General features: G+C 45.4%; 1 protein-coding gene across 1 annotated transcript in view; it reads left to right on the top strand.

Moving 5' to 3' along the window:
• Positions 1–27,526, top strand: part of NRBP1 (nuclear receptor binding protein 1) — an 85,413-nt gene that overhangs the window by 10,850 nt on the left and 47,037 nt on the right. Inside the window, exons 3-7 of the mRNA XM_032775205.2 lie at positions 19,106–19,228; positions 19,710–19,811; positions 19,906–19,995; positions 20,523–20,563; positions 21,996–22,090. Of these exons, the coding sequence (XP_032631096.2) occupies positions 19,106–19,228; positions 19,710–19,811; positions 19,906–19,995; positions 20,523–20,563; positions 21,996–22,090 (451 nt within the window). The remainder of the gene's footprint in view (positions 1–19,105; positions 19,229–19,709; positions 19,812–19,905; positions 19,996–20,522; positions 20,564–21,995; positions 22,091–27,526) is intronic.

Here is a 27,526-nt window from a genome sequence, read left to right as displayed (position 1 = left end):
CGAGAATCTGAATGATGTCAGTTGTTGCCCCTTGTTGCAAGAGGCTAAATAGCATTGTGCGGCTGATAAGTAGGCGCTGCAAGCAGATTCGAGGATGTGATCATCCCTCTACTCGAATTTCGGTAAGCTCATCTGAGTACCTGTGTCCAGTTTGAGCGCCCACACTACCAGAAGAATTGGGGAAAAATTGGAAAAAAGAGTCCCAGGGAGGGCAACAAAAATGATCTAGGGAGCGCAGACATGACTTATGAGCAGAGCTGAGGGAAACTGGGATTTGTTTAGTCTGCGGAGAAAGAATGGCGGATTTGATAGCTGCTTCAACTATCTGAAATGAGTTCCAAAGAGGGATGATCTCAGACTTTCTCAGTAGCAATAAAGCACAAAGCGAGGAATGGTCTCAAGTTGGATGATTAGGGAAAATTGTTTTCACAGAGGGGTGAAAGCACTGGAATGGGTTACCTAGAGGTGTGGAATCTCCTTCCTTAAGTTTTTTAAGTCAGACTTGACAAAGCCCTGCCTGGATGATTTAGTTTGGAATTGGTCTTGCTTTGAGCAGGAGTTGACTAATGACCTCTGAGTTCCCTTACCGTGTGTGTATCAGCCTCTTCTTTCTATAAAAAGCCTTCCTTAAGGCTTTTCTATTGGAAAATGAACTGGACTAGGCTGGAGTAAGTAAACTTTCACAAATAGCCCCTTGATGCATGGATGTTTCTGAATAATCATTTTTATGTCCAGAGAATTGCTGATGAATCTGCATGGAATATTTCCTAGATTAACGTGACTTTCTATTCGAGAGTGAGGGGGGATTTGATAGCTGCTTTCAACTATCTGAAAGGAGGTTCCAAAGAGGATGGATCTAGACTGTTCTCAGTGGTAGCAGATAACAGAACAAGGAGGAATGGTCTCAAGTTGGATATTAGGGAAAATTGTTTTCACTAGGAGGGTGGTGAAGCACTGGAATGGGTTACCTAGGGAGGTGGTGGAATCTCCTTCCTTAGAGGTTTTTAAGTCAGACTTGACAAAGCCCTGCCTGGGATGATTTAGTTTGGAATTGGTCTTGCTTTGAGCAGGAGGTTGGACTAGATGACCTCTTGAGGTCCCTTACCGTGTGATCAGCCTTTCTCTTTCTATAAAAAAGCCTTCCTTAAGGCTTGTCTATATGGGAAAATTGACTGGACTAGCTGTAGTAGAGTAAACTGTTCACAAATAGCTCCTTGTGTGGATGCTGTTCTGGAATAAGTCATTTTATTCCAGAAGAATTGCTATGGAAGTGCATTAATTATTCTGGAATTAAAGTGACTTTGATTCCGATAGTGTTCACAGAAGGAGCTATTGTGGAACAACTTTTCAGCTGATGTCTCTGTGTAGACAAACTCTTTTCACTACACCATGGCCTAATTTTGGCAGGAGTGAGGTAGTGATCCTGTTGAAAACACTCTAGTCATTACACAGCTGATTCATTCCCTGAGCATCATCCATCCTGTGCACTTAGAGGTAGATGCCTGTGAAACAAAATAGTGTGATCATTGTACTACATCATGATATATATGCATAGGGGAACAGAATTAAAGTTGCACAGGCAACCTTCATTGTGGCATTTCCTCTCTTTTGAATCATTGACTTAGCGACCTAAATAGTGTAGATTGGTGTATGTAATAGCCTCGGTTTCTTTAAAACTTGCTGCCAAATTCTGTATAATTGTAATCTAGTGAGACAGTATGTAGCAGCTGGAGAACATTGGGGGCCTGGCAAATCACCAAGAGGAGGGCGGGTTTTCACTAGGGTTTGTTAATAGAATGACGATAGCTATTAAGTGCTTATCTTTTTTACTGTACACTTTATTGGATACCAAGGGAACATGTTCAGAAATGGTGTTTTTTTTCTTTTTTTTCCTACTTCACTCTCTTACCAGTCTTGCAACAGGACAACCCCTTACAAGGGCTTTGTAGGTGCAAAGTAAATAGGTTGAGTCACGAGTGAGGACAAAAGTCTTAAAATGCTGCACAGCTGTCTTCTCCAGTAGTTTTCCTCCCACTTCCTTGTTTCTCAGCCATTCATCCCCATAAATATATATCCCTTGACTGGGCCTAAGGAAGATTTTTTTTTTTTCAGAAAGTGGTGAGTGAATGGAAACAAGTTTTTTTTTATAGTGACATCCCACATTGATAGCTAGAGAGCTGGGAAAATTCTATATACCAGAGACCAAATCAAATTCTTTCTAAGAACTTACAATTCTTTATGCAGGTTATTAAATGACAACACTTTGAATCGGTGAAATGCAGGATAGAAACATTACAAGTTTTAATATGGGTAAGTGTGTACATCTGGGAGAAAGAATGAAAGCCATACTCACCTGACTGGAGGGGTTCTGTCCTGGGAAGCAGTGACTCTGAAAAAGATATGGGGTTGTGGTGGATAATCAGTTGAAGATGATCTCCCAGTGTGATGCTGTGGCCAAAAGGGAGGTTTAGGTTGGACATTAGGAAAAAGTTCCTAACTGACAGGGTGGTTAAACACTGGAATAAAGTGCCTAGGGAGGCTGTGGATTCTCCATCTCTGGAGATATTTAAGAGTAGGTTAGATAAATGTCTATCACGGATGGTCTTGACAGTATTTGGTCCTGCCATGAGGGCAGGGAACTGGACTTGATGACCTCTCGAGGTCCCTTCCAGTCCTAGAATCTATGATCCAATGGCTGGAAGCTGAAGCTAGACAAATTCAGACTGGAAATAAGGCTTGCAGTTTTAAATGAGAGTAATTAACCATGGGAACAATTTAGCAAGGGTCATGGTTAATTCTCCATCAGTGACAATTCTTAAATCATGACTGGATGTTTTTCTAAAAGATCTGCTCTAGGAATTATTTTGGAGGAGTTCTCTAGGATAGTTATACAGGAGGTCAGACTTGATGATCACAATGGTCCCTTCTGGGCCTTGGAATACAAGAATTGTTAGCGCACACTGTCATGGACTGCTCTGTGATCTAAAGTGCATAAGATGGTTACCTACCAGCTTCTCATCAGATTTGCACCTTTGAAAATTGCCTCAGATTCTCACCACAGGGTTTGTGTGCTCCTTGTGGTTGATTTGGGGCTAGGGTTGTGGGGTCCCAGCTGTGGATAGCTGTGTCAGCAATACACTTAAACATCTCCAAGATTTATCTTGAGTAGTAACAACTAATTTAGACCGCATCATTTTGTATATATGGCAGCACTCTTCCTCAGGTCTGGGAAATGTACTCACTGTCACACCTAAATACACGGTTAAACAGTTTGTGAACTAACTACTTATGTCAAGTATCAGAGGGGTAACCGTGTTAGTCTGGATCTGTAAAAGCAGCAAAGAATCCTGTGGCACCTTATAGACTAACAGACGTTTTGGAGCATGAGCTTTCGTGGGTGAATACCCACTTCGTCAGATGCATGTAGTGGAAATTTCCAGGGGCAGGTATGCTTATAAGCAAGCAGCTAGAGATAACGAGGGTTAGTTCAAATCTGGGAATATTGAGGCCCTGTTCTAGCGAGTTGAGGATGTGAAACCAAGGAGAGGGAGAAACTGGTTTTGTAGTGACAGCCATTCCACAGTCTTTGTTTCATCCTTGAGTGATGTGTCAAATTATGCAGATTTCTGAACTGAAGCCCTCGAGCAGTTCTCATTTGAAGTTTGGTTCCTGAAGTTTTTTTTGCATGCAGGATGGCACCTTTAAGAGTCTGCTTATAGTTGTGGCTCAGGGAGGTTTGTTTTGATTTTTTTTTGTGTTTTTTTTTTGAATGTTCTTCTACACGGTTTTTGTATATGCCATTCCATAATATCTGATTTGTGTGCATTTATTCCCTTTTTCATAGAGGACTGTCCAAGTTTTGGCCGACGTACATAGCAGAGCGAGCATTGTTGCATTGATGGCTTTTTGTTTTTTACATATGTGTGGACGTTGCAGGTGAATGACCGGTGATTGGGGTGGCTGATCTGGTTCAGGTCCTGTAGATGGTGTTGCTGGTGTAGATATGTGGGCAGAGTTGGCATTCAAGCGTTTGTTGCATGGATTGGTTCCTGAGCTTAGAAGTTAACTACTGGTGCGGTTGCAGTTACTGTGAGGAAATATGTTTCCAGGTTGTCTAGTGGGCACAGGATTGCCTGGCCCACCCAAGGCCTGTGAAAGTTGTTGGGTCATTGTCCAGGCATGGGTTGTTAAGATTCCCTGATGATGACATTTTGAGGGTTTTAGCTGGGGGCTGTATGTGGATGGCAGTTTGGAGTCCTGTCTGCGTTTCTTTTCTTTGGGTTGTCTTTGCAGTAGGAAGGCTTCTGGGTACACGTCTGGCTCTGTTGATCTGTTTCCTTATTTCCTCATGCGGGTATTGTAGTTTTGAGAATGCTTGGTGGAGATTTTGTAGGTGTTGGTCTCTGTCTGAGGGGTTAAAGCAGATGTGGTTGTATCTTTGCTACTTATGCTAAACTTTCTAAGGGACTATTTGAAAAAGCCTGTTAACACTCCTGTAGTCTTAGGACAAAAAGTCACCAGTTTAGTGAGATCCCCTTGTAACTCTTTGCAGTCAGCTTTGGAATTTTATATAATCGAGTAATTTTGTATCATCTGGAAACTTGGGTACCTCACTGTTTACCCCCTTTTCCAGATTTGTTATGAATATGTTGAATAGCCTAGTTCCCAGTGCAGATCTGTGGCAGACCCTGCTGTTTACCTCTCATGCTATTTACGGCAGTTACTAAAAAACTACCTTTCCCTTCCCATGGTGCTCGCTGGACATTTCACTAAGCAATGAAAACAGAAGAATGACCAAGAACCTGACAATGTTTCTTTGGCAGTTTTAGCTGATTTTCAGCCATCCTAGTGCACTGTCTAGATGGTATATTGGGTCTTACATGCATCCCTGGGCCAGAACAAATTCATCTTTGTCCATTAAAGCCGTATCTTTACAAAAAGGTTGTGTTCAGTGTTAGCTCAGTCAAGTTATCTCGTCAGGATTGAAAAGCCCTGTTGCAATACAGCCAAGGAAGTTTGAAATTAGATTAGCTTGCTTTTTTAGCCTTGGCTTGCCTAGCTAAAACATGGCTAACATGGTTTCACAAGTGTTTAAAAAATCTAATGTAGACAAGACTTATCCTGAGTTAGATTGCTGTTCCCAAAGGTAAAATGCAAACAGTTATAACCTGGAACAAGCATTTTGTTAGTGTCCAGGCTAGCCTTTACAAACATGTTAATTGAAAGACAACCAATGTGAGGTAAAAACTCTGGAGTAGACATAGAACAGAATTTGTTTTCATTGGTTATTGGAACTTTCCAGCACTGTGGTGTCACATTGGGGTCTGCAGACCCTGTGTGACTGGCACTTGAATCAGATGCACCTGTGCACAGCTGACATACTTAGCAGAAGAAAATAGTACTGGGTCAGTGTGTTCCTTTTTCTCTAGTAACCAAGTTGTTTTCTCAGCTTGCTCCAGATGGGAGGACACTGATTATATCCAATTACACACAAGTGCTTGATGTTTTTTCAACCACCTTGAAAGGGCATCTAAATTTTTATTGACTACTGTAATAGAATCGAAGCTCATGATGCAGCCAGAAAGCAGCTAGTCTGTGGTGGCACCTAAGATTAAGATTCATGGTCAGTTAGTTGTCAGTAGACTTGGAAGCATTAGTTTGGTAACTGTTTCATCATGATGGGGAAATTGAAATGGTTGTGGTGGTGCTGGCTTGAGATCACTTGAGTGCCCTGGTGCTATATAATGCACAGAGGAAGACGAGCTGATAAAATGGAGAAAGGGGGATGAAGAGGAGGGTGTAGAAGAAATTTTGGCTTTAATCCTATAATGACTTGTGGCTGCAGTAGGCTGTTGCAGTGTAATAGTTCAGGCTGGTTCCTTCCAAATGCCTGCTGTGCAGAGCTCATGCCCTCATGGCCTGCAATGTGAGAGTGGGATAGGTGATTGCACAGACTGCTCATCATCCAGTGCATATTGGGGCTGGACTTTCTTCTTGTAGCCTCTGCGAGTGATGAGCTCCACTGACATCATTTTAAGAAGCTAAACCTGCTTAATTTTCCTTTGCACAGAGATGCTTCTTTCCCTGCCAGGGGAAACCCTGTTGTTGTGCTGCAGTGGAAACTAGGTAGTGATGAGGAAAGGAGTATCAGCCTCTGATCAGAGCCAGCAATAGTGCTGAGCTCACTCAAGGTTTGGGTGTGTTTGCGGGGAAATCGTGAGCCTTCCTGCAACCACCCTTGTGGGCAGTTAATGCTGTGATCACAGGCTTGGCCAGATGCTGATGTGCTGTGTAAGTGGCAGGCTGAAAGGCGTCCTTGGAGGTACCTCCTACGGCAGTAGTCTACTGTGGAGTCACTTGGTATTAACTCTCTGTATTAGGGGGACTTAAGAATGGCTATACTGGGCCAGACCTGTGGTCTGTCTAGCCCAGTGTCCTATCTTCTGACTGTGGCTGGTGTCGGATGCTTCAGAGGGAATAAACAGAACAGGGGAATTTTCAAGTGATCCATCCGGTCTTGCCCAGCCTTAGCTTCTGGCAGGCAGAGGTTTTGGGACACCAAGAGCATGGGGTTGTGTCCCTGATCATCTTGGCTAATAGTCTTTGATGTACTGGTTCTCCTAGAACTTATTTAATTCTTTTTTTGGACCCAATTATGCTTTTGGCCTTCATAACATCCTTTGCCAATGAGTTTTACAGGTTGGCTGTTGTGTGAAGTACTTCCTTATGTTTGTTTTAAACCTGCTGCCTATTAATTTAATTGGGTGATCCCTGCTATTTGTGTTATCTGAAGGGATAAATAACACTTGCCTATTCACTTTTTCCACACCATTCATGATTTTATAGACCTCCATCATTGTCCCCCATAGCATTCTTTTCTGAACAGTCCTAGTCTTTTAAATCTCTCCTCATATGGAAGCTGATTCATGCCCCCCCCAATCACTTTTTTGTTTCCCTCTCTGTACTTTTTCCAATTATAGTATCTTTTTTTGAGATGGGGTGACAAGAAGAGCACACAGTATTCATAGTTTGGGTGTGCTGTGAATTTCTATAGTAGCTTTATGATATTTTGTCATATTTTCTATTCCTTTCCTAATGTTTTTTAACATAGAGCACATTTTTAGATAACTCTCTCCATAGTGACTCCAAGATCTTTCTTGTGGGGTAACAGCTAATTTAGACCCCATCATTCTGTGTGTAGAGTTGGGATTATGCTTTCCAATGTGCATTGTTTTGCATTTATCAGCTTTGAATTTCATAAGAACATAACATTCATATGCCATTTTATTGTCCAGTCACCCAGTTCTGTGTGAGATCCCTTTGTCTGCTTTGGACTTAACTATCTGGAGTAATTTAGTATCATCTGCAAACTTTGTCACTTACTGTTCACCCCTTTTTCCAGGTAATTTATGAATATGTTGAACAGCACTGGTCCCAGTGCAGATCCTTGTGAGTGGGGCTGCACTGTTTACCTCTCCCCATTCAGAAAACTGACCACTTAGTCTTACCCTCTTTCCTGTCTTTTAACCAAATACTTATTCATGAGGACCTTCCCTATTATCCTATAACTCTTTACTTTGCTTAAGAACCTTTGGTGAGGGACCTTGAGGAACACGAAATCCACTGGATCACCCTCGTCCATGTGTGTTGACCCCTTGAGACAATTCTGATAGACTGGTGAGGCATGATTTTTCCCTTTACAAAGGCTGTGTTGACTCTTCCCCCAACAAATTGTGTTCATCATGTGTTTGATAATTCTTTTCTGTTGCTTCAACCAATTTACCTGGTACTGAATTTAGGCTTACTGGCATGTAATTGCCAGAATTACCTTTTGGAATTCTTTAAAAAAAAAAAAAAGTCACATTAGCTGTCTTCCAGTCATCTGGTGCAGAGACTGATTTAAGGGATAGGTTATATACCACATTTATTAGTTCTGAAATTTCATATTTAAATTCCTTCAGAACTCTTGAGTGAATACTATCAGGTCCTGGTGACTTATTCCTGTTCAATTTATCAGTTTGTTCCAAAATGTCCTCTGTTGTCACCTCAGTTTGGGATGGTCCCTCAGATTTGTCACCTAAAAATAATGGTTCAGATGTAGGAATATCCCTCACATCCCCTGCAGGGAAGAACAATATGAAGAATTCATGTAGCTTCCCTGCAAGGGCCTTGTCTTCCTTGAGTGCTCCTTTAGCGACTCAGTTTGTCCAGTAGCCCTACTGATTGTCATGCTTCCTGCTTCTGATGTCCTTGAAAAAATATTTGCTGTTAGTTTTTGTCTTTTGGTAGTTGCTCTTCAGATTTTTTTGTCTTGTCTAATTATAGTTTTGCACTTGTATTAGCCAGAGTTTGTTCCTATTTTTCTCAGTAGGATTTGACTTCCCATTTTTTAAATGATGTCTTTGTCTCTAACCGCCTCTTTTTTACTCTGTTTAGCCATGGTGGCATGTTTTTGGTCCTCTTACTGTTTTGTTTTGTTTTAATTTGGGGTTTACATATAGTTTGAGCCTCTTGTGGTAGTGGTAAAAAGTTTCAGTGCAGCTTGCAGGCATTTGACTCTTGTCGCTGTTCCTCTGAATTACCATTTAACTAGCCTCCCCATTTTTGTGTAATTCCCCTTCTTGAAATTAAATGCTACTGTGCTGGGTATCTTCGGTATTTCCTCCGCCAGAAGGATGATAAATTTAATTACATTATGGTCATTATTACTGAGCAGTTCAACTCCATTAACCTCATGGACCAGATCATGTGTGCCATTTAGGACTAATTCAGGAATTGCCTCTCCTCTTGTGGGTTCCAGGACCATCTGCTGTAAAAAGCAGTCTTTAATGTTGTCTAGAAACGTATCTCTGCATCCTGTCCTGAAGTGAACTGTCCCAATCAATATGGGGATAGTTGAAATCCTCCATTATGTTTGGGTTTTCTGTATTTTTAGCCTCTCTAACCTCCTTGATCACTTCACAGTCACTATCACCATCCTAGTCAGGTGATTGGTAGTATGCTCCTGCCTCTATACTCTGATTATTTAAGCATGGAATTTCTATCCCTAGAGATTCTATGGTACAGTTTGATTCTTAAGATTTTTAGGATATTTCATTCTTCTTTCACATATAGTGACACTCCCCCACCAGCATGACTTATTCTGTCATTCCTATGTATTGTTTACTCTGGTATTACTGTGTCCCATTGATTATCATTGTTTCACCAAGTTTCTATGATGCCTATTATATCAATATCCTTATTTAGTACGTCACTCAGGTTCACCCATCTTCTTGCATCTTCAAGCACTTATAAAATGATCAATATTAGTTGTCTGCCTCCATGTGGTGTAATTCAGTGGGATTGTTCTATTTTGACTATTTCTCTTCATTTCCTACCTGTGCTTTATCAAACTTCTATCCTCTTCTCTTTTGAGATATAGAGAATCCCTATTAATAGATCTTTCTCTAAGGGATATGACTTTCTGAATCGTCTGCGTTTCCATATCTTTCGTCTTTCCCTTGTCCTTAATGTTAAAACTCCTCTGTGGCCTTTTAATTTGACATACCAGCAATCTGGTTCAGTTTAGGTGGCGCCCATCCTGCCTGTGTAGGGTCCTCCTTTCCCAAAAGTTTCTCAGTTGTGAATAAACCTGAATCCTTCCTCCTTACACCATCATCTCATTCACGCAGTGAGACCCTGCAGTTCTGCCTGTCTACCTGGTCCTGCGCGTTGAACTGGAAGCATTTCAGAGTATGGTCCCATGGAGTCCTGGACTTTAATCTCTTACCTAGCAGCCTAAATTTGGCCTCCAGGACATCTCTCCTACCTTTTTCTTATGGCACTCCTAGATGTATTGAGAGGTCCACTACCTTTGCACTTGGCAGGCAATTTACCATACAGTTCTCTTGCTCATCACAAGCCCAACTATCTGTATTTCTAATTCTCTATTATCTATGTCTTCATAATTATAGGGGTCCCATTCCCTCGAGCGGTATACTTACTGCAAGAGGATACCTTTACGTCATCTGTAAGGAGGGTTCAAACTACGCAATTGTTTCTCTCCACTCCTGCTTGATGTTCTCCTTCCCAAATACTTTCCCCTCCTCAGCAACACAGAGGCTGTTAGACTGGGGGTTGGACTGCTCTGCTGTGTCCTGGGTAGGGATGTAAATAGTGGTTTTAAAAAATATTATCAGTTACATGGTTAAACATTTAACTGGAGAACTAGAGGTGCCCAGGATGCTGCAGCACCCTTCACGTTTTACACAGGGCTCTGCTGCCTACCCTTGTGGCCTGCTGCTGTGCCCCTGCGGCCAGGTACTTCAGCTGCTGTCCTGGGAGCAGGTCTGACAGCGGAGTCCTGGGCTCTGGGCGAGGGCAGCAGAATTTAATTGTTAACCATTAAGCAGTCTTCTCAGTTTCGGTTAACAGTTAACCGGTTATCCGGTTAAACTTTTATATCTCTAGTCCCAGGAAGACTTGTACAGCTCTGTCCCCTTAGCTCCTCCAGTTGAGTCACTCTGGGCTCTGGAGACCATACATGGTCTCTGAGGGCCTTGAGCTGTTTCCCCTGAATGTGCACACGTGCCGCCTGTCCCCAAGGCCAGCTGTACGTGCTGCATTCAGTGCAATACACTGGATGCCCCTGCTACTCGGCTACTGGACTTCTGCCTGCGTTATTTTTACTCTTGCTGTTTTTGTTTTGTTTGGTTAGGGGGAGTTATTGATTCAAGCTTAGAGAATGTTTGTTAGGTATATCTGGCTCTCTTGCAAAACTCCTGTTTGCTAGCTCTTGTAGTCTCTTATGAGCTGGCATTTGAAACTCCAAAATCATGCCACCCCCCTTGGCAAGGAGTCCTAAAGGGTTAGGAATCAAAGCATGGCAAGCCAGACCCTCATTAGGAAGCTCTCAGTCTTGCCTAGCAGGTTGCTAGGCTCAGCACACAACCCCCAAAACAGACAACATTATAAACTTCAATCAAGCAGGCATGTGGGAAGCAAGCACACAACAACAGACAGAGAGCAACCTCACCCCAGGGGTGGCATAGTCACTCCTCCTTCACCTGGAGAATGCCCTTGCAAAACTCCTGTTTGCTGTTCCTGTTTACTAGCTTCTCCTGAAGTCCTACTTCACACAACACAGAGTGGGCCTGTGGAACTCCTTGCCAGGAGATGTTATGAAGGCCAAAAGTATAAATGGGCTTAAAAAAGAAACTGTGGAGGATAGCCGTTGAAGGACCTGTTAGGAGATAGTAAGGGTTGAAACCCCATGCTCTGGATGTCCCTAAACCTGTGCCTGTCAGGAGTTGGCACTGGATGACAGGGAATGGATCACTCAATAAATTGCCTTGATCTGTTAACTTCCTCTGAAGCACCTGGCATTGGCCCCTGTAGGAAGACAGAATCCTGGGCTAGGTGAACCATTGGTCTGACCAAGAAGGGCCATTCTTATGTTTAGCCATAAGGAGCTTTCTTGAGATCTGCTCCACCATCTCCTGTCGATCGTTGGATCACCACCTCTGCATACTTCTATTTACGTGCACTCAGCTGAGATCAATTTAGCTTCTAAGGAACCTTTCTGTGGACCAGAGTCCAAATACTGACAAGAATGCCCTAATGCAGGGGATCTCAAGAAATTTTTTGGTAGCCTCAGAGTGCAGCCACCAACTCTTGCTGCTGGCTGCTCTGACAAATTTTCCTAAAATTAACTTTAAGAAAAAACAAATAAATATGCACATATACATGTCCACATCATTTGTAATTTGTCTGTTTTTATTGCAGACTGAATAATAAAAATATTTAGTTGTCTGTGTTCCTTACTAGACCTAAACAAAATAGACACAAATAATGTGCTTTGCACATTCTTCTCCTTTTTTATTGTTTTTTCTTTCTTGGTTGCTTTAAAAACCCAAAAGAAAACACTTGCTAGCTGTTAAGTTTTTCTGTGAAAAGTGATATTTGTATGTTTGGTAACACTGCCTTGCCCCCCCATCACTGCCCAGGAGGCTGTGGCCGCATGAAAAGCCCCAGTGGCCACATTTGAGAAATGCTGTCCTAATATCTGAGCCACATGACGTCAGGATTAGCAGGGTTCGCTTTAAGCAGCAAACTTTGTTTTGTTTATTTTAATGTAAAACGCCCACAGATACTTGGGACTAGTTGGACTGACCAGAGGGCTGGAATTTGCCCCGTGAGATGTGATCGAGTACTAATGTCACTATGTAGGTAGCAGTTGTCATGTGCTGTGACAGAGGAATAGCCCTACACACCAACCATTGACAGGGTGAATCTTAGTTGAGAACCCTCCATTGACAAGTGAAGTGCTTTTCATTGCTCCTTGTCATGAGTTAAGCCCTCAGGTAAATTTAAAACAAGGTGAGAACACTTACGTGGAGGAGGAAGGTCCATGGTCTTCCTGGCACTTCAATAAAATAGTGTGTTGGGGCTAAAGCATCAGAGATGTGACATCCAGAGGGCCCAGTCTGCTCAGAAGAGAGGCCTTGTGTGAGAAGGCAATGTGGTCCCCGGAGTGGTTGCCATACTCCTTAAAGCTGCATGTATTGTGACATTGAGGACAGTAGTCCTCATTCGCCTTAGAATATCCTAGTTAGTGGAAGGGCTGCTCCATGCACTGCTAGGGTTGTTTTGAGTTAACTTCTTTGCCTTGATGACGGTGCTAAAGAAAACTAGATTTCTTCTTACCAGTACACTCACTTGGTTGCCCACCTGATGGTAGTCATTTTGCATATCTGTTTAGCTGTGCTGAAGGGTGGGGATATTCCCTTCTACACATGTATCTTTCTTGATTTGGGGTTGTACTCTTCTGTCATAAAGGTCTTGGGACCTTTGACTGCTATTTGTTGGAATGTTACTTGTGCTAGACACCTGTCAACAGCTACAGTCCATAGACTTAATGAGATAATGGTCAGTCCTCTATAAACTGTACTCCGTATGGGAAATGTGATTGGTCCATGTCCTCATCCCCACTTCCAGCCTCAAGTCATCTGTTTCTGTCTTGGACAGGGATAGCTCAGTGGTTTGAGCATTGGCCTGATAAACCTAGGGTTCTGAGTTCAATCCTTGAGAGGGCCACTTAGGGATCTGGGGCAAAAACCAGTACTTGGTCTTGCTAGTGAAGTCAGGGGGCTGGACTCGATGACTTTTCAAGGTCCCTTCCAGTTCTCGGAGATAGGATATCTCCATAAAATTATAAATTATTATTATTCCCCTGTTTCTCTTTTACACCCCTGCTGTGACTATGTGGGTGTGAATTCACCTGGATATCTAAAAAGGTTTTCAGCTAATTAGAAGGCAGCTGCCACTGCAGGCCTTGATTCTGTGTTTTCATAGAATTTGCAAAGCTATTATTTGAAGCTATTCTTGTGTTTGAAAGAAAAATATGTCCGTTACTAAGGTATGATCTGGGAGAGCAAAATTACATTCTCTTCTAATTCTCTTGACCTGCCATCTGGAGCTGATTCTTATTTTGGCAGTTTAGTAGTTCCTTTTCACTTAAAAAGCCACAGAGTCCTGAAGCACCTTATAGACTAACAGACGTATTGGAGCATAAGCTTTCGTGGGTGAATACCCACTTCGTCAGACACATGCGTCTGACGAAGTGGGTATTCGCTCACGAAAGCTTATGTGCCGGTACGTCTGTTAGTCTATAACAGGGATCTCAAACTCAAATGACCTTGAATGCCACATGAGGGCTAGTTCATTGGCCTGAGGGTCGCATCACTGACACCCGCCCCCCCGCCTCCGCTCCCCCTGGCCCTGCCCCCATTCCAACCCCTTCCCTGAAGTCCCCACCGCAACTCCACCCCCTCCCTGCCCCCAGAGGATATATGAGAGGTGTGTCAGGGGCTCAGGGCAGGGGGCTCGGGGTGCAGGCAGGGGGCTTAGGGCAGGGAGCTGAAGAGGTGCAGGAGGGGTGGGATGTGGCAGGGGGCTCAGAGCAGGGGGTTGTGGTCCAGGCAGGGAGCTCAGGGCAAGGGGTTGGGGTGCAGAAAGGGTGTGGGATGCAGCAGGGGGTTGGGGTGCAGGTGGGGGTGGGGAGTGATGCCTGGAAGCCAGGGCAACACACGGACGGAGCCCTCTACTTCCCTTCCCCTGCCACCTCCTCCCCCGCAGCAGGAACGTGATGCCAGCCGTTTCAGGGAGCAGCGTGGGGCTTGAGGGGGAGCAATCCTGCGGCTGTAGTTTGCCCACCCCTGGCCTGGAGGGAGGCCGGGGGGAGCGGGGGCAGGCCACTTGGTGGGCGCAGGAAATAGCCCCGCGGGCAACATGTTTGAGACCTCTGGTCTATAAGGTGCCACCTTCCTGGTGCAGGAATTGTACTGGTTACTAATTTCCCAGAAGTGGAAATATGCAGAGGCCACTGGAAGAAGAAAAAGGTTGCTTACTAGTAACTTCAGATTCCAAGATTCCAGAAAGGACCATTGGGATCATCTAGTCTGACCTTCTGTATAACACAGGCCAGAGAAGTTCCCCAAAATAATTTCTAGAGCAGTTTAAAAAAAAAAAAAAAAAAAAAATCCATTCTGGATTTAAACATTGTCAGTGATAGAAAATCTACCATGACCCTTGGCAAATTGTTCCAATGGTTAATTGCCTTTGCTGTTAAAAGTGTATGCCTTATTTCCAGTTTGAGTTTGTCTAGCTTCAGTTTCCAACCATTAGATTGTTAGACCTTTCTCTGCTAGGGCGAAGAGCTCATTATCAAATATTCCCCATGTAGGTACGGAGATCGAGGCAGCCTTCTCTTTCTTCAGCTACATATAAATAGACTCAAGGAGCTCGGTCACTATAAAACAGGTTTTCTAATCCTTTAATCATTCTTGTGGCTCTTCTCTGAACCCTCTCCAATTTAACAACCTTATCCTTGAATTGTGGGCATCAGACCTGATCCCAGCATTTCAGCGGTGGTTGGGGTGTGTGTGCGTGCTCTGGACATTCAAGGTTCAGCCCACCTTCCCCCACTTCAGAGTCTCAGGTCAAGAATTCGAAAAGTAAAGAAGGAACTGGGAGGTGGTTGGGGCCACTACTCCATATCTCTTCAGAACCGTCTGCAAGGTTGGGGAAGGAAGGGAAAAGTGGCCCCAAAGGACAGTGCTGTCTAGAAGATGTTACACCGAGAGGGGCCAGTCCCACAAGTGTGCATATGCAGAGAGCACCCTGACTACTGGTCGGTAACCTCTGTCCGTAGTGATAGGAAGGAAAGAGCAGGCATTCTGTTGGGCAGTGTTACATTTTAGTTGATATTGAGACATCTAGGACAGACTGTGATTTGGCATTGGATGGAGGGAACTGAAGGAGTGAGCAGATTTGTAGTGGAGAAAGTCTGCCGTCATGGGACTTTCACAAACTAAGCAGGGTGTGATGTCTGGTCACCTCTCCAAGGAGAACCCAACCTGTAACAGGAAGTCTGTTTTGTCGTCTTAGGTGATTGAGAAGGCAATCTTGTCAGTACTGACCAAATGCCCAGTGCTTTGTTGTAGTGGTCATGGTGGATTGATTTAAATCAAGGGGAAAGCCTGCATTTAAACTGACTTTTTAAAGAGGTGCATTCTCAGTGGTTGATACAGCCATTAATGCTTGTTGATTTTACAACAAAACAGAGTCTTTATGCTGGATTTGATATATTTTTTTTTTTTCCCCAGGAGGGTACACTATAACTACATACATTTATTTAAGCAGTTATGTTGCTTAATCTTTTCAGGTTCTTATTAATTCTACATTTTTAGTATGTAGAAAACAGTGGCTGATATATTGCTTGTTTATTATATAATTAACTTTTTTTTGCTTATGCTTTGTGTCACGCTGCATTGTGATGGTAACTGGCATTTAAATACAATAGCATATAATTTGTTTTATTAAAACAAGCTCTTAATACAGTACATAACCTATTGTGCCATATTTATAAGGCTTGATCTCAAAAGTTAGAGGTTTTTCCTCTGATTCTGATTCTTTCTTTATATAGAAAGTCAGCCTTTAACTCCATTTTTGATAGAGGCTCATGGATTCAGCATATTTTTATTTATTTAAATATTTTAAGAGATTATAATAAATTTAGGCCTTAAATGAAATCTGAATTTAATACAAAATATGTTAACAGGTTTATTTTGAAAAATAAATTTATAATTTAAATCAGTTTAAATAATCCAATTTTGTTTTTTAAATAATTGGTTTTTGTCATCCTAGTAGGGTGGCTGATCCCTGTCTGAATCAGTGCTAACCCCAGTGTCCCAGCATGGTGCTAAGTGTGTTGTGCTTCTGGCGGAGGGATGTAACACCAAAGTCCTGAATAAGCGTAGGCAGCCCAGATTCCGTGTGCAATAAGAGAGATGAGGGCCTCATGTTGGCCAAATTAAAATATAAGGACTCTCACTGGCTAAAACTTCATGCAATTTCAGTCTGATATGGTTTCATTCATTTCCTGTTCTGTCTGTATAGCTAGTTGTTGGTGGTAAATAGCAGCTACTTTCCATCCCAGATGCAGGATCGTGATGTGATTCCTGTGTTTGTAGTAATGGCCAGGCAGAGGCAAATGGGAGTAGTTAGTGCCTTGTTGTAAAAGGATTAAGAAATTGCAGCCCTTTATAAAATGCGTCTGTGCTCATCTTCCCCACCTTTTCTCTAAATTTGAAAGCACTTTAGGGCAGGGACAGTCTCCTATGTATTTGAACAGTGCTTAATACAACAGGATGTGACCCTTATTGGAGCCTCTGGGTGTATGTGGTACAAATATGCCAATGAGTCTGAGTCTGGATCAGCTGACTTGGGCTCTTGGGGAGTAGGCTGTGTGGTTATAAAATTGCAATGTTGAGGCGTGGGTTGGAGCCTGGAGCTCTGAGACGTCCTACCTCGCAATTTTATAATCCTGTGAGCCCAAGTCAGCTGACTTCAGCCAGCCAGCCGTGGACACAGTGCACATTCGTTGCAGTATAGACGTACCCCAGGTGCCTCACGGGGCCAAGACTGATTTGTCAATAGAGCACTAGTCATAGTAGAAGGTGATCTAGAAATGACTGGCCTCGATGGAGGGAAATGGTATAAGCAAATCATTGGGGTGTTGAAATAAGAGTAATAGAAGTGTAGGGCTGGAAGAGATCTCAGAGGTCATTGAATTCAACCCCCTGTGCTGAGGCAAGACCAAGTAAACCTCGATTGTCCCTGACAGGGGTTTGACCTACCGGTTCCTAAAAACCTCCAGTGTTGGGAATTCCACAATCTCCCTTGGAAGCCTATTCCAGACTTTGACTCCCTTATAGTGTATATAACACCACCACCTCCCTTTTTCTCTGCCTCCCTTTCCTGAACAGACTGTACCACTCTGTACCAATATCCAGTCAGAAATTTGCCTCACCAAGTCCCATGCTAGTTAGTACATAAACTAAATTATTACTGAACACTTCTAGTTCTTATTTATTCTCTGTACTCCTTGCATTTGTCTGTAGACATCCAAGATGTTGAAGTCCCCCTCTGATTTTCCTCATGTGGCTCTTAGTACCCTACTGTAATTTTCCATGATCGCCCAGCAAGATCAGCTGTACTGCTGACTTCTCCACCCTTGCTTCCAGAGGTCTCTAGTCACCGCTGATCTGCTTAGGGTCATATCTGGCAGTACTATAAGTATGCACGTGGATGAGCAGCATGGGGTGGTGATCAGGGAACAGATGAGCCACGGCAGCCTTTCCGTAATGTCTCAGATGTGGGCTCTAGGCAGGCAGGACACCACGAGACATCAGGTCAGTAGATCGATACCTCCATTCCCCGCAGAAGGGAGTCCCTAACAACTAACTTCCAGTGCTGCCTTCTCTTGGGTGTGGTGGCTGTGAGGCTCCCAGCCTTGTCAGGAGGCGGCTGCTCCTCACCTGATGTTGCCAGTGCATTGTACTGGTGCTTGATTATACTGGGTGGCGGGTGGAGAACTGTCTACTGCTCCAAGTGGCCAGCAGCCAGTCTACTCCTTGCAGAGCAGACTGTTTTCCTTCTTCCTCTGGTGGTGCTCTAGTCATGTGTAGTTGGCTGCCATCCTCTGTCTCAGATGCTTCAATGTGCATCCCATCGGTGAAGTTCTCTCACTTCTGGATTCTATGCAGATAAGCAACCTTCTCCTGCAGCTCTTGCCTACTTGCTGAGCAACTCCACCAACAGAGATTTCTCAGACTGTGTGGTTCCACCTGCTTGGCCTGGGGCTGCAGGGATATGCAGGCCATCTTCGTAGTAGATCCTTGGCTGCTGCTGCATGTCGTGGGAAAATGTACCTTACCAGTGGCAAGGGCAGGGACTGCAACATTTCCTGCTGCTGTGACTTGCTGTTCCACAAGTCTCTCTGCTAACTTGCATTTCAAGCACCTTGTCCTCACCCGCAGGCTCTCCTTGGCTCTCTGTAAAAAGGCGTCTTCGTCCATCCCATGCTATGTCTGCTCATCTCCATGCTTCCTTCGAACTTCTCTGCACACTCTTTGCATATCTCTAGTGCAGGCACACTCACACTGGGTTACAGCTGTTCATTGGTAAACCTACTGATGCCAGCTAAAGTACTATCAACAGTTTCAAACTGTTCTACCTAAATTGGTGCAACAATTGCGTAGACAGCTGTGCATCTCCTCTCACTCAATCAACTGTCTTGATTTCCCTGTGCCTGAAATGACTTCTTTCCTTCTGTGCTCCAAGCAACATCGCTCTCTGCAAATCCCTCCTGATGCTGCTTGTCTGCTTGGTGTCCACATGGGGGTCCTCTCTTCACCCCCTGGCTCTGCTTGGGGGCATGACTCTGATAGAACTAGAAATATCATAAACGATACAAACAAATCAATGGCACGAGGCAACCCAACTTGCAAGCTAATGTCCGTGCAAAAGGTTCTCTCCCTAGAGCATTCCCTACTCCCCCGCTCACATGTCCCCTGGTCTGCCTCTGCATGTGTGGCTTAGCATGTAGACTCTGCGGGGCACACCCCCATAATTTACATGAATAACTCAAGTCTCAGATTGCACCCTGTGGTTAAGTGGGGTTGAGGCTGTAAGCTCAGTATAGGAGGAAGCTATAGATGAGTGACTGGTATTGGTGGTGTTTCCCTGCCTTTGACTTCACATCTGTCCCCCTCTATCTGTCCAGGTGAATCAGCGCAACGTCCCTGGGATTGATAGTGCCTACCTGGCGATGGATACAGAAGAAGGTGTGGAAGTTGTTTGGAATGAAGTTCAATTTTCCGAACGCAAGAATTTCAAGCTTCAGGAGGTAAGTTAGGGTGGAGGTTGCCCTGCACCTTGTGCCAAGTATGTGTCCTGTGGCTAGGTGAGGATCACAGACCATGGTGGCTGAGCATAGTTCCACAGCGTAGAGTTACAAACCCAGCCAATTCTCCAGCTAAACGTGCAGGCCTTGGAACTGAACTGTGTTGTGCTCCCAGTGCAGAAAGTATGACAGGCTGGTTCTGTCAGGCTCTTCTCCTTGGATGTGGAACATGGTTTGAATCTGTCAATATCAGTGGCCAAATAAAGTCCAGACATAGTTAGGGGGCAAGGCATGGAGTTTGTATCTAGCATTGGGGTCAAATGCGGCTAGTGTTGAGCACATCAACTGGAACCATGCAATGGGGTAGTGCATGGCATTGGAACGTCTGGGGACTCAGAGATAGGAGAAGAGAAGGTTGGGGAAAGGATGGGAACGTTCTTTGGCTTAGGACAGTAATGTGGTTCTGCATTTCTGGTTGTTGTAGGAGAAGGTTAAAGCTGTCTTTGACAACCTGATCCAGCTGGAACACTTGAATATTGTGAAATTCCACAAGTACTGGGCTGATGTAAAGGAAAACAAGGCCAGGGTAAGTGGTGTAAGAAGCTCCTCTTAATCCACTTGCTGGGGATACTGCGGGCTAGAGGGGAAGCAACAGGTAATGTCTCATCTTGTCCCTGCAGGTGATTTTCATCACAGAGTACATGTCCTCGGGCAGCTTGAAACAGTTCCTGAAGAAGACAAAGAAGAACCACAAGACAATGAATGAAAAGGTAATCTCTCCTCCTACATGTGTGCCCTGCTTTGACTGGGCACTCTCTCCCCTCTGGGAAGCTCTTTTCACAGCCCCCTTGCTCATGGTTGGGGGTTGCTGTGTCCTTGCCTGTGATAGAAGCTCCATTCAGCTGTCATCCCTGTCAAAGTCAGCCAGCATAACTAGGGGTGTCTCTCTTCAGGAAAGCATCAGGCAGGTTGATGCAACTTTGCAGAGGGAATGAGCTAGTTTTGAGACCTGCACAGATTGTGCACACCTCTCTCTGGCATGTACCTGAGTGGAAGAGGGGCTCTGCACTCACCCTAGAGTACAGAAAGAAGATGGGGGATTTCTTCGTCACTGCATGAGTGAGGTGGCTGTGTTGAGTGGGTATTCCATGGTTACCATTCCACCAGTACAGCTGGGATGGGCTGGAGCTTAGAGGCCAGGCTGCAGCAGGAGAGGCGCATTCCTCCAGATGAGCTGAAATGGCAGCAGTTAGTCCTATTTGCTGACTGTGACTTGTACTTCACCTTGTGTTTGTAGGCCTGGAAGCGCTGGTGCACCCAAATCCTCTCTGCTCTCAGGTAGGTGAAGTGGGGAGATGCCCTCTGTATGAATGTCCAGCTGTTCTGGAGTTCAGCAGCCTGAGCCAGTCTTCCTAATTAGCTGTGGGATGGAAGAGTGCAGCCTACTAATTAGGCAGTCTAGCCAAAACTACTCTTACCACTAGATTTGGTTTCAAATATGATGACCTCCTCCCCCCTCCCTCTTCTGCTGGTAATCCTACCCCTCCCACAGACCAGAGGCAGCTTCAGACTGGCCCTGCAGGCAGCTGGGGACACTGGTCCTGTGAGCCCCAGATTACTTTTTAAGTTGTAAACTCATTCACCACAGAACTAGAGTGAAATATATTCAGCCTTGCAAAGAGGAAGGCCTGGGTCAATCCCATCACTACCATTTTTCCAAGCACAGATAACCATAATGGGGGAAGGGATAGCTCAGTGGTTTGAGCATTGGCCTGCTAAACCCAGGGTTGTAAGTTCAATCTTTGAGGGGGCCACTTAGGGAACTGGGGTAAAAATCTGTCTGAGGATTGGTCCTGCTTTGAGCAGGGGGTTGGACTAGATGACCTCCTGAGGTCCCTTCCAACCCAATATTCTATGATTTTATGAACCAGAAATAGTTGGGGATCCAGGGAGCCCCTCAGGCTGCTAACTTGGCTAACAAAAGGTGCGGGATAGATATAATCTCATCGTCTGGCTCTTTAAAGAGCCTAGGCCAAGGACTGGGGAATAAGCTCTGGAACTGAGGGCTCTCTGCTAAGAACGCCCTTGTCTAAATAGATGGACTCAAAGACAGTTAGCTCTGGGGATTTAGCTTACCTCGACTGCATGGAAACCACTGATATGCAAGGTATAAATATCTACTAGGCCAAGGTGTGTCTCTACAGTACCTAAGACCCAGATCAAGACGGGCTTATCTGATCTGGGAATGTGTGTGTGCCAGACTGCATGCCACCTGTCTAATGTCTGTACAATACTGGACACCTTCTTGGTTCCCAGTAAGTAAGGTCAGAATGGGTGTTTCTTTTGGGGGTGGACTCTGCTTTTAGACTTGGCTTGCCTCAGTATAATGTCTGAACATCTTTGAAATCCCTATGGCCAGTATTCTACCCATGAGAAATTGGGACAAGTAATATTTCTCTTCCTTCCCTTCCCACCCCCTCCCCTATTTGTGGTATCTTGGGCTTTTGGGCTCCAAGAGCTGGTCAGAGACGGTTTCCTTTTCTTCTTTCCTGGGGTCCTTTAGCAGGAGCCAGTTTTATTTTGTGTCTTATTCTTTGTCTTCTAACCCAAAGACTGTGCACACTCAGTTCCTGAATTGTATCGCCCTGGTGTTGTAAATACTCTTGGCATATTGTTCTGTAATGTCGCCTTTCCAGCAGGGCAGGGAGAAGCTGTGGCGTTCCTCTTCCCACTGCACTCTTTTCACTAGTGTTCTGTTCTGAATTTCCAGCTACCTCCATTCCTGTGATCCCCCAATCATCCACGGCAACCTGACCTGTGACACCATCTTTATTCAGCACAATGGGCTGATCAAGATTGGGTCAGGTAAGAATCTCCAGAGGTGACCCTCAACAACAAAGCAGTTAACACAATCAATCAGTAGTGGACGCCTGGTTCCTGAGCTGCTGAGAAGCCATTGAAAGGGATATCTGCGGGAATGGGCTATCTAAGTACTAGCACTGCCCCTCCCCTGACTAGGGGGAGGGCTGGGCAGGAGGGTCTGTCCTGCCTCGTCTGTTCCTGGGGCACAGAGTGGCTCGGTGGCACGAACTGCTTTCCCTTCCAGTCAGTTAGGTCTGGGTTTAGTTTGTGTCCCTGAGGCGAGGGATTGAAACTATAAAAATGCCACTGGAAAGCCCCAGAGTCTTGGCTCTGAGCAGAGTCCTCAGTTGTTTTAACCTCTCCTCACAATCAGGCCTTCCCCAAGGACTACGCGTGCCTCTGCCTGTTCACACTTAATCACTCCCCAGTGCTGTTGATTTTCAAGAACTGCCTGGCAAATTGCCCAGTGAGGCCACATGAGCGCCCTTTTGGGGGCACCAGCTGTTCAGAGCCAAAGTTACGGAAGGATTCTATGGCCCCTACCCCCTTGATTCCTTTCGCATGGCTAGCTGCTGCCAGTGGGGACACAGTTCATCTCGTAGTGATGGCCTTGGCCTGTGCCTAACAGTATTGGTGCCTGTGAGCCTCGTCTACCATTGCTCAGACCTCTTGCCAACCTAGAGTCACTCCTTCTGGTCTGGGCCATAGGACATTGTCTGACTTGGGCTATGTCTCCAAGTGCAAAGGTGCAGAAAATTGGCTTCCAGTTTAGGAAGCCCTCCCTGCTGAAATGTGAATCTCGAAAGCTGGACAGGCTTTTCCTAGGGCAGTGAAAGCAATGTACCTGCTCTCCGCCTCCATCTCAACTGTGTTGCTATTCTTAAGGCTTCTAAGACTTCTGGGATGCATTAACAGGTGTGTTGTAAACAAGACACGAGAAGTCATTCTTCCGCTCTACTCTGCGCTGGTTAGGCCTCAACTGGAGTATTGTGTCCAGTTCTGGGCACTGCATTTCAAGAAAGATGTGGAGAAATTGGAGAGGGTCCAGAGAAGAGCAACAAGAATGATTAAAGGTCTTGAGTACATGACCTATGAAGGAAGGCTGAAAGAATTGGGTTTGTTTAGTTTGGAAAAGAGAAGACTGAGAGGGGACATGATAGCAGTTTTCAGATATCTAAAAGGGTATCGTCAGGAGGAGGGAGAAAACTTGTTCACCTTAGTCTCTAACGATAGAACAAGCAGCAATGGGCTTAAACTGCAGCAAGGGAGATTTAGGTTGGACATTAGGAAAAAGTTCCTAACTGTCAGGGTAGTTAAACACTGGAATAAATTGCCTCGGGAGGTTGTGGAATCTCCATCTCTGGAGATATTTAAGAGTAGGTTAGATAAATGTCTATCAGGGATGATCTAGACAGTATTTGGTCCTGCCATGAGGGCAGGGGACTGGACTTGATGACCTCTCGAGGTCCCTTCCAGTCCTAGAGTCTATGAATCTATGAAGACTGTCTGCAGCCGCATGCACTGTCTGCCATCTTGGCATACCGCCCTCCAGCTGATAATGCTGCTGTCTTTGGTCATTCCATCGTCACTAGCAAATCCATCCAAAGGCCTAGATCCTAGCGAATGTATTCAGGCTGACTTGTGACCTGTACCAGTTTGATGCTGCCTATGTTTGGGAACTTGCCTTTTGAACCTGCTTGTTTCACCTGTCACCTAAAGAGACCATGCAAACATGATCATGCCTGCAGTTTTTGTGGCTGATCCTCCTTCACTGTGCTCCAAAGGGACCCTGGTATCCTCATCTCAAATGTATACCACGCATGGTGTCTATATTCCTTCTAAATCAGGTCACTAAGCTCTGCTTCTCCCCGGGGGTTAGACTCCATACAGCAGGTGTCAGAGGCTTTGAACTTGCATAGGATGAAAGCATTGGAAATCCTGTAAAGACATTGTATTCCTTGGGGATCACTGCAGAGGGACATCACCTCCACACCAGTGGATTAGACTGTACATTGAGCCCGATTCTCCTTTAGTCAGAGTGGGGAGCTCTCCGGGCCCTGGTGCTGACTCCATTCTTTTTCTGATAAGATCTACATTTGGGAACACTTCACAGAAGTTGCATGTCTGATTCCCCCCTGTTGGCAAACCACTTGCCCACCGTCATTCCCTAGGTTCAGCCCATTGATACTACAGGAAGGATTAGACACCTTAAAGGAACTATGCCTCCTACCCTTTCTCGTTGGCCAGAGTCGTATGCAGCTGCAGGTTTTCTGACTGAGTCAGCACTTCATTCAGGGAAAGAATCTACTCTTGACTTGGCATTTAGATCTGAGGCTTGATTTGGAAGGACTGTTTTTCAGTCTTTAACACTCCACCTACACTTTCCTGGGGGTGTACTGCTTGCTGGACTCCCACAAATTAAACTATGCAGAGGCTGCCTTGAAGAAGATCACTGTGGGTCTTCGAGTGTTGCCTTTGCATAGGCAGGCAGACAGCATGGCTTCGCCTGGGTTTTGTTTCTCTAGTGTGTATTGAAGGAAGTGAAGCAATTGGAACCCTGCAGCTTTTCTAAGGACAGCATAGCATGAAGATGCACAAGTGATCTAACAGGTTGCGCTTTCTAAAAGATCTTCCCCCAGCACTGGGGAGGGTATATCCTATAAATGTGAATATGCAGAGGCAACAGTCAGAATTAGTTACTAGTAGGCAGCCACTCACCCTACAGATTGTGCTGGCTGGGACCTTTTTTCCTTACATACAGAAGAAGAATGATCGGAATCTCTCCAATTGAAGCATTTCTTTTAAGTAAAGGAGCTGAACACGAAAATGGGGGGCTATGGTCATCAAAGCTCCCCTCTGTATAGTAGCCCTCACCCCAGTGTGCCCTAGAGTCAGAGCTGCTGAGGACAGTGCCACATTCCCATTCCTGCAGAGCCCACACAGCTATGGGAGAGGGAGCTGGGGTCAGGTCTGAATAGCTAAGTGCATTCCAACTGTGTGATCTCTATTCCCTCTGACTACGATAGCCAGCCAAATCAGTGTGACACTCAAATCATAGGGGGAATTTATGGTACTCTAGGGTCCTTCAGGCAATAAACATGAGCCTATGTTGCCATTTAGTCACTTTCAGGGACCAGCCAAATTTTGAGAACCCTCACTATCCTGTGTGTAATTGAAAGGAGCCAGTGAGCAGTGCAGTTCTGACAGTGTACGGGCAGCAGGGATGGGCAATGCACAGAAAAGCAGAACTCAGATGCCAGTATATGCCCAGTGAAGTTTCTCACTGCAGTACTGTGTTAGAACAGTAGGGCATGAAAGTGAGAGCAGGTTCAGTTCTCTTTGGGCTGAAGCAGCGGGTGAAGCTGGCACTGGAGAATAGTGGCGCAGGGGGATGGGGGAAGCTGCCACATTGCCCTGTTTAAAGGAAGAACACACAACCCCAGCTGGGCTGGAAGTGTTAAAGGTGGATGGTGCTTCTGGGGCAGCTGACTCTTTTAAATAATGTAACACTGTTGATTAGGTGCTATAGCCTCTAGTTCAGCTGCAGGAATCAAGGCAGCATGCTGCCTGCCTGGCAGCCCAGTTCTGCAGTGCTCCCTGTGCAATATTTGGAGCTGTGAGGTAGCATGTGCAATGGCAGGACAGGTCCAGCTCTACATGCAGTCCTGGAGCAATACAATCCCTTTTCTTCACCCATTCTTCCTAGGCATCCTCATGGGGAGTTGGGACTTGCAAGAAGGAAGGACAATCAGGAAGTCCAGTATCAGTATCTCAGACTGGTTGTTGGAGGGTGAGGGGGAATGATGGGCAGCAGAGCATTAAATAGAGCTGTGGATGTAGGGGGTCATCTGAGACAGAGATGGGTTGGGATGGGCAAAGGGTATGGGATAGTGATAGGTGTAGTCCTGAGCCTATGTGGTCCTTTTCTCACATACAAAGTGGGTTTAGGGATGGCGGAGAGGGAAGTCATTAAGGCACAGGGAGCGAGGGGACTGGGAAGGCTGTGGCCAGAGCAGGGCGATACCAGCAGCTCATTCTCCCAGTCAGAATGCTGTTGGGGGTGGTGGTAGATTTTTTTGAGCTACTCTGTGAACTTCTTGTGTTGAGCTGAAATCACCTACAAATAAAAGCTGCGTGCTTCCCTGTGCATTTCACCAGGTGATGTTCCCAGATCCCCCATCTTACTGTCAGGAGGGCACTGTGGTTAGGATGGCGGTTGCCTTTCCTTTGGCATTGGCTGCAGTGATTATAATCTCTTTTGAAAATACAGCTTGCTTCTGAAGACCCTTTGGGTGGGTCGGGGGAGAAAGGAGCCAGAATGACAGAGGTGGGGGTGGTGCTGTCTAGGAGGAGGGAGATTCCAGGGAAATGCTGGGCTGTCAGGCAGGGCCCTTTAGGGCAGAAAGGGGGAGAAGAATGTGATGTGAACTGGAAGCTCCAGTGTGGAGTATGGCTGAGGGCTTTTCTCTCCAGGTTCACAGACTTTTTTGGGAGTCACTTTGTGGGTGTTAGCAGAGGCCTGAGCTAAGGGGGCTGTGAATGTGAGAGCTAGCCAGTGGTATGGAGGAGCTCAGTAGGTGCATCATTGGGAAGTGTTTGCTCTGGGTGAGCAGAATTGGAAACTCTTAAACTGAAGTCTGGGCTGCCCTCAGTGAAATCTGACTGGGTGGTGTATTGTGCTCCCCCAAAAGATTAGTCATTTCTACAGTGGCTGGGTGTGAGCGGCTTTGGTGCATGTTAACCGCAAGGGCTGTAGGGGTAGCTTCCTGGGAGCGTCCCAAATACATTCATAGAGCCTGACTTGGGCCATTTGCTACTTGCAACAAGTACCTTTTTGCCCTCTAAACGTGCTTGCTGGGCTCTTGGTTGGATACATCCAGTGTGTGTCTGTATACCTCAGCGGTCACTAAATCCCTACTGTGGGTGCTTGGGGAACATGGGAACAGCAAAACAAATGGAGTGCCAGAGCATGTGGTATGGGTGCGACTGCTAAAATCCATGTTGGGTTTAGCTCTGCTCCCAGCAATATGTTGCCCGTATCTGCCCGCTGAGCATGGACACAGGGACTGGTCACTGGACAATGGTGGCTGAGTGACATGATTGGAATTCCAGCCACCTCAAAAGCCGAGAGCCCCGAACATAATCCCCTGGTTGGTGTGAGAGGCCCCCAGAGCCCACCTGTCCTTTGCCCCTCTACCGTTCTTGGTGTGTAGAGGCATCATGCTCCTGGCTTAGTGTCAGCAGGTGTAAGGGCTATTGAAAGGGTGGCCAGCCTCTTCTTTTTGTTCCTGTTTTGCCATGGTTCTACCCAGCTGTCTGTATTGATGTGAAGTGCTTGCTGTTTCATCAACTCATCGACTTCTATCTTGTTTTACTTCCCACTTACGGGCTGTTCTGTTACCAACAGTCTTTCATAGGATTTTTGCTAATGGTGAGCAA

This window comes from Chelonoidis abingdonii, chromosome 3, assembly GCF_003597395.2.
Source record: "Chelonoidis abingdonii isolate Lonesome George chromosome 3, CheloAbing_2.0, whole genome shotgun sequence".
NCBI classification, from domain to species: domain Eukaryota; kingdom Metazoa; phylum Chordata; order Testudines; family Testudinidae; genus Chelonoidis; species Chelonoidis abingdonii.
This window is presented reverse-complemented; position numbering and strand designations above follow the sequence as displayed.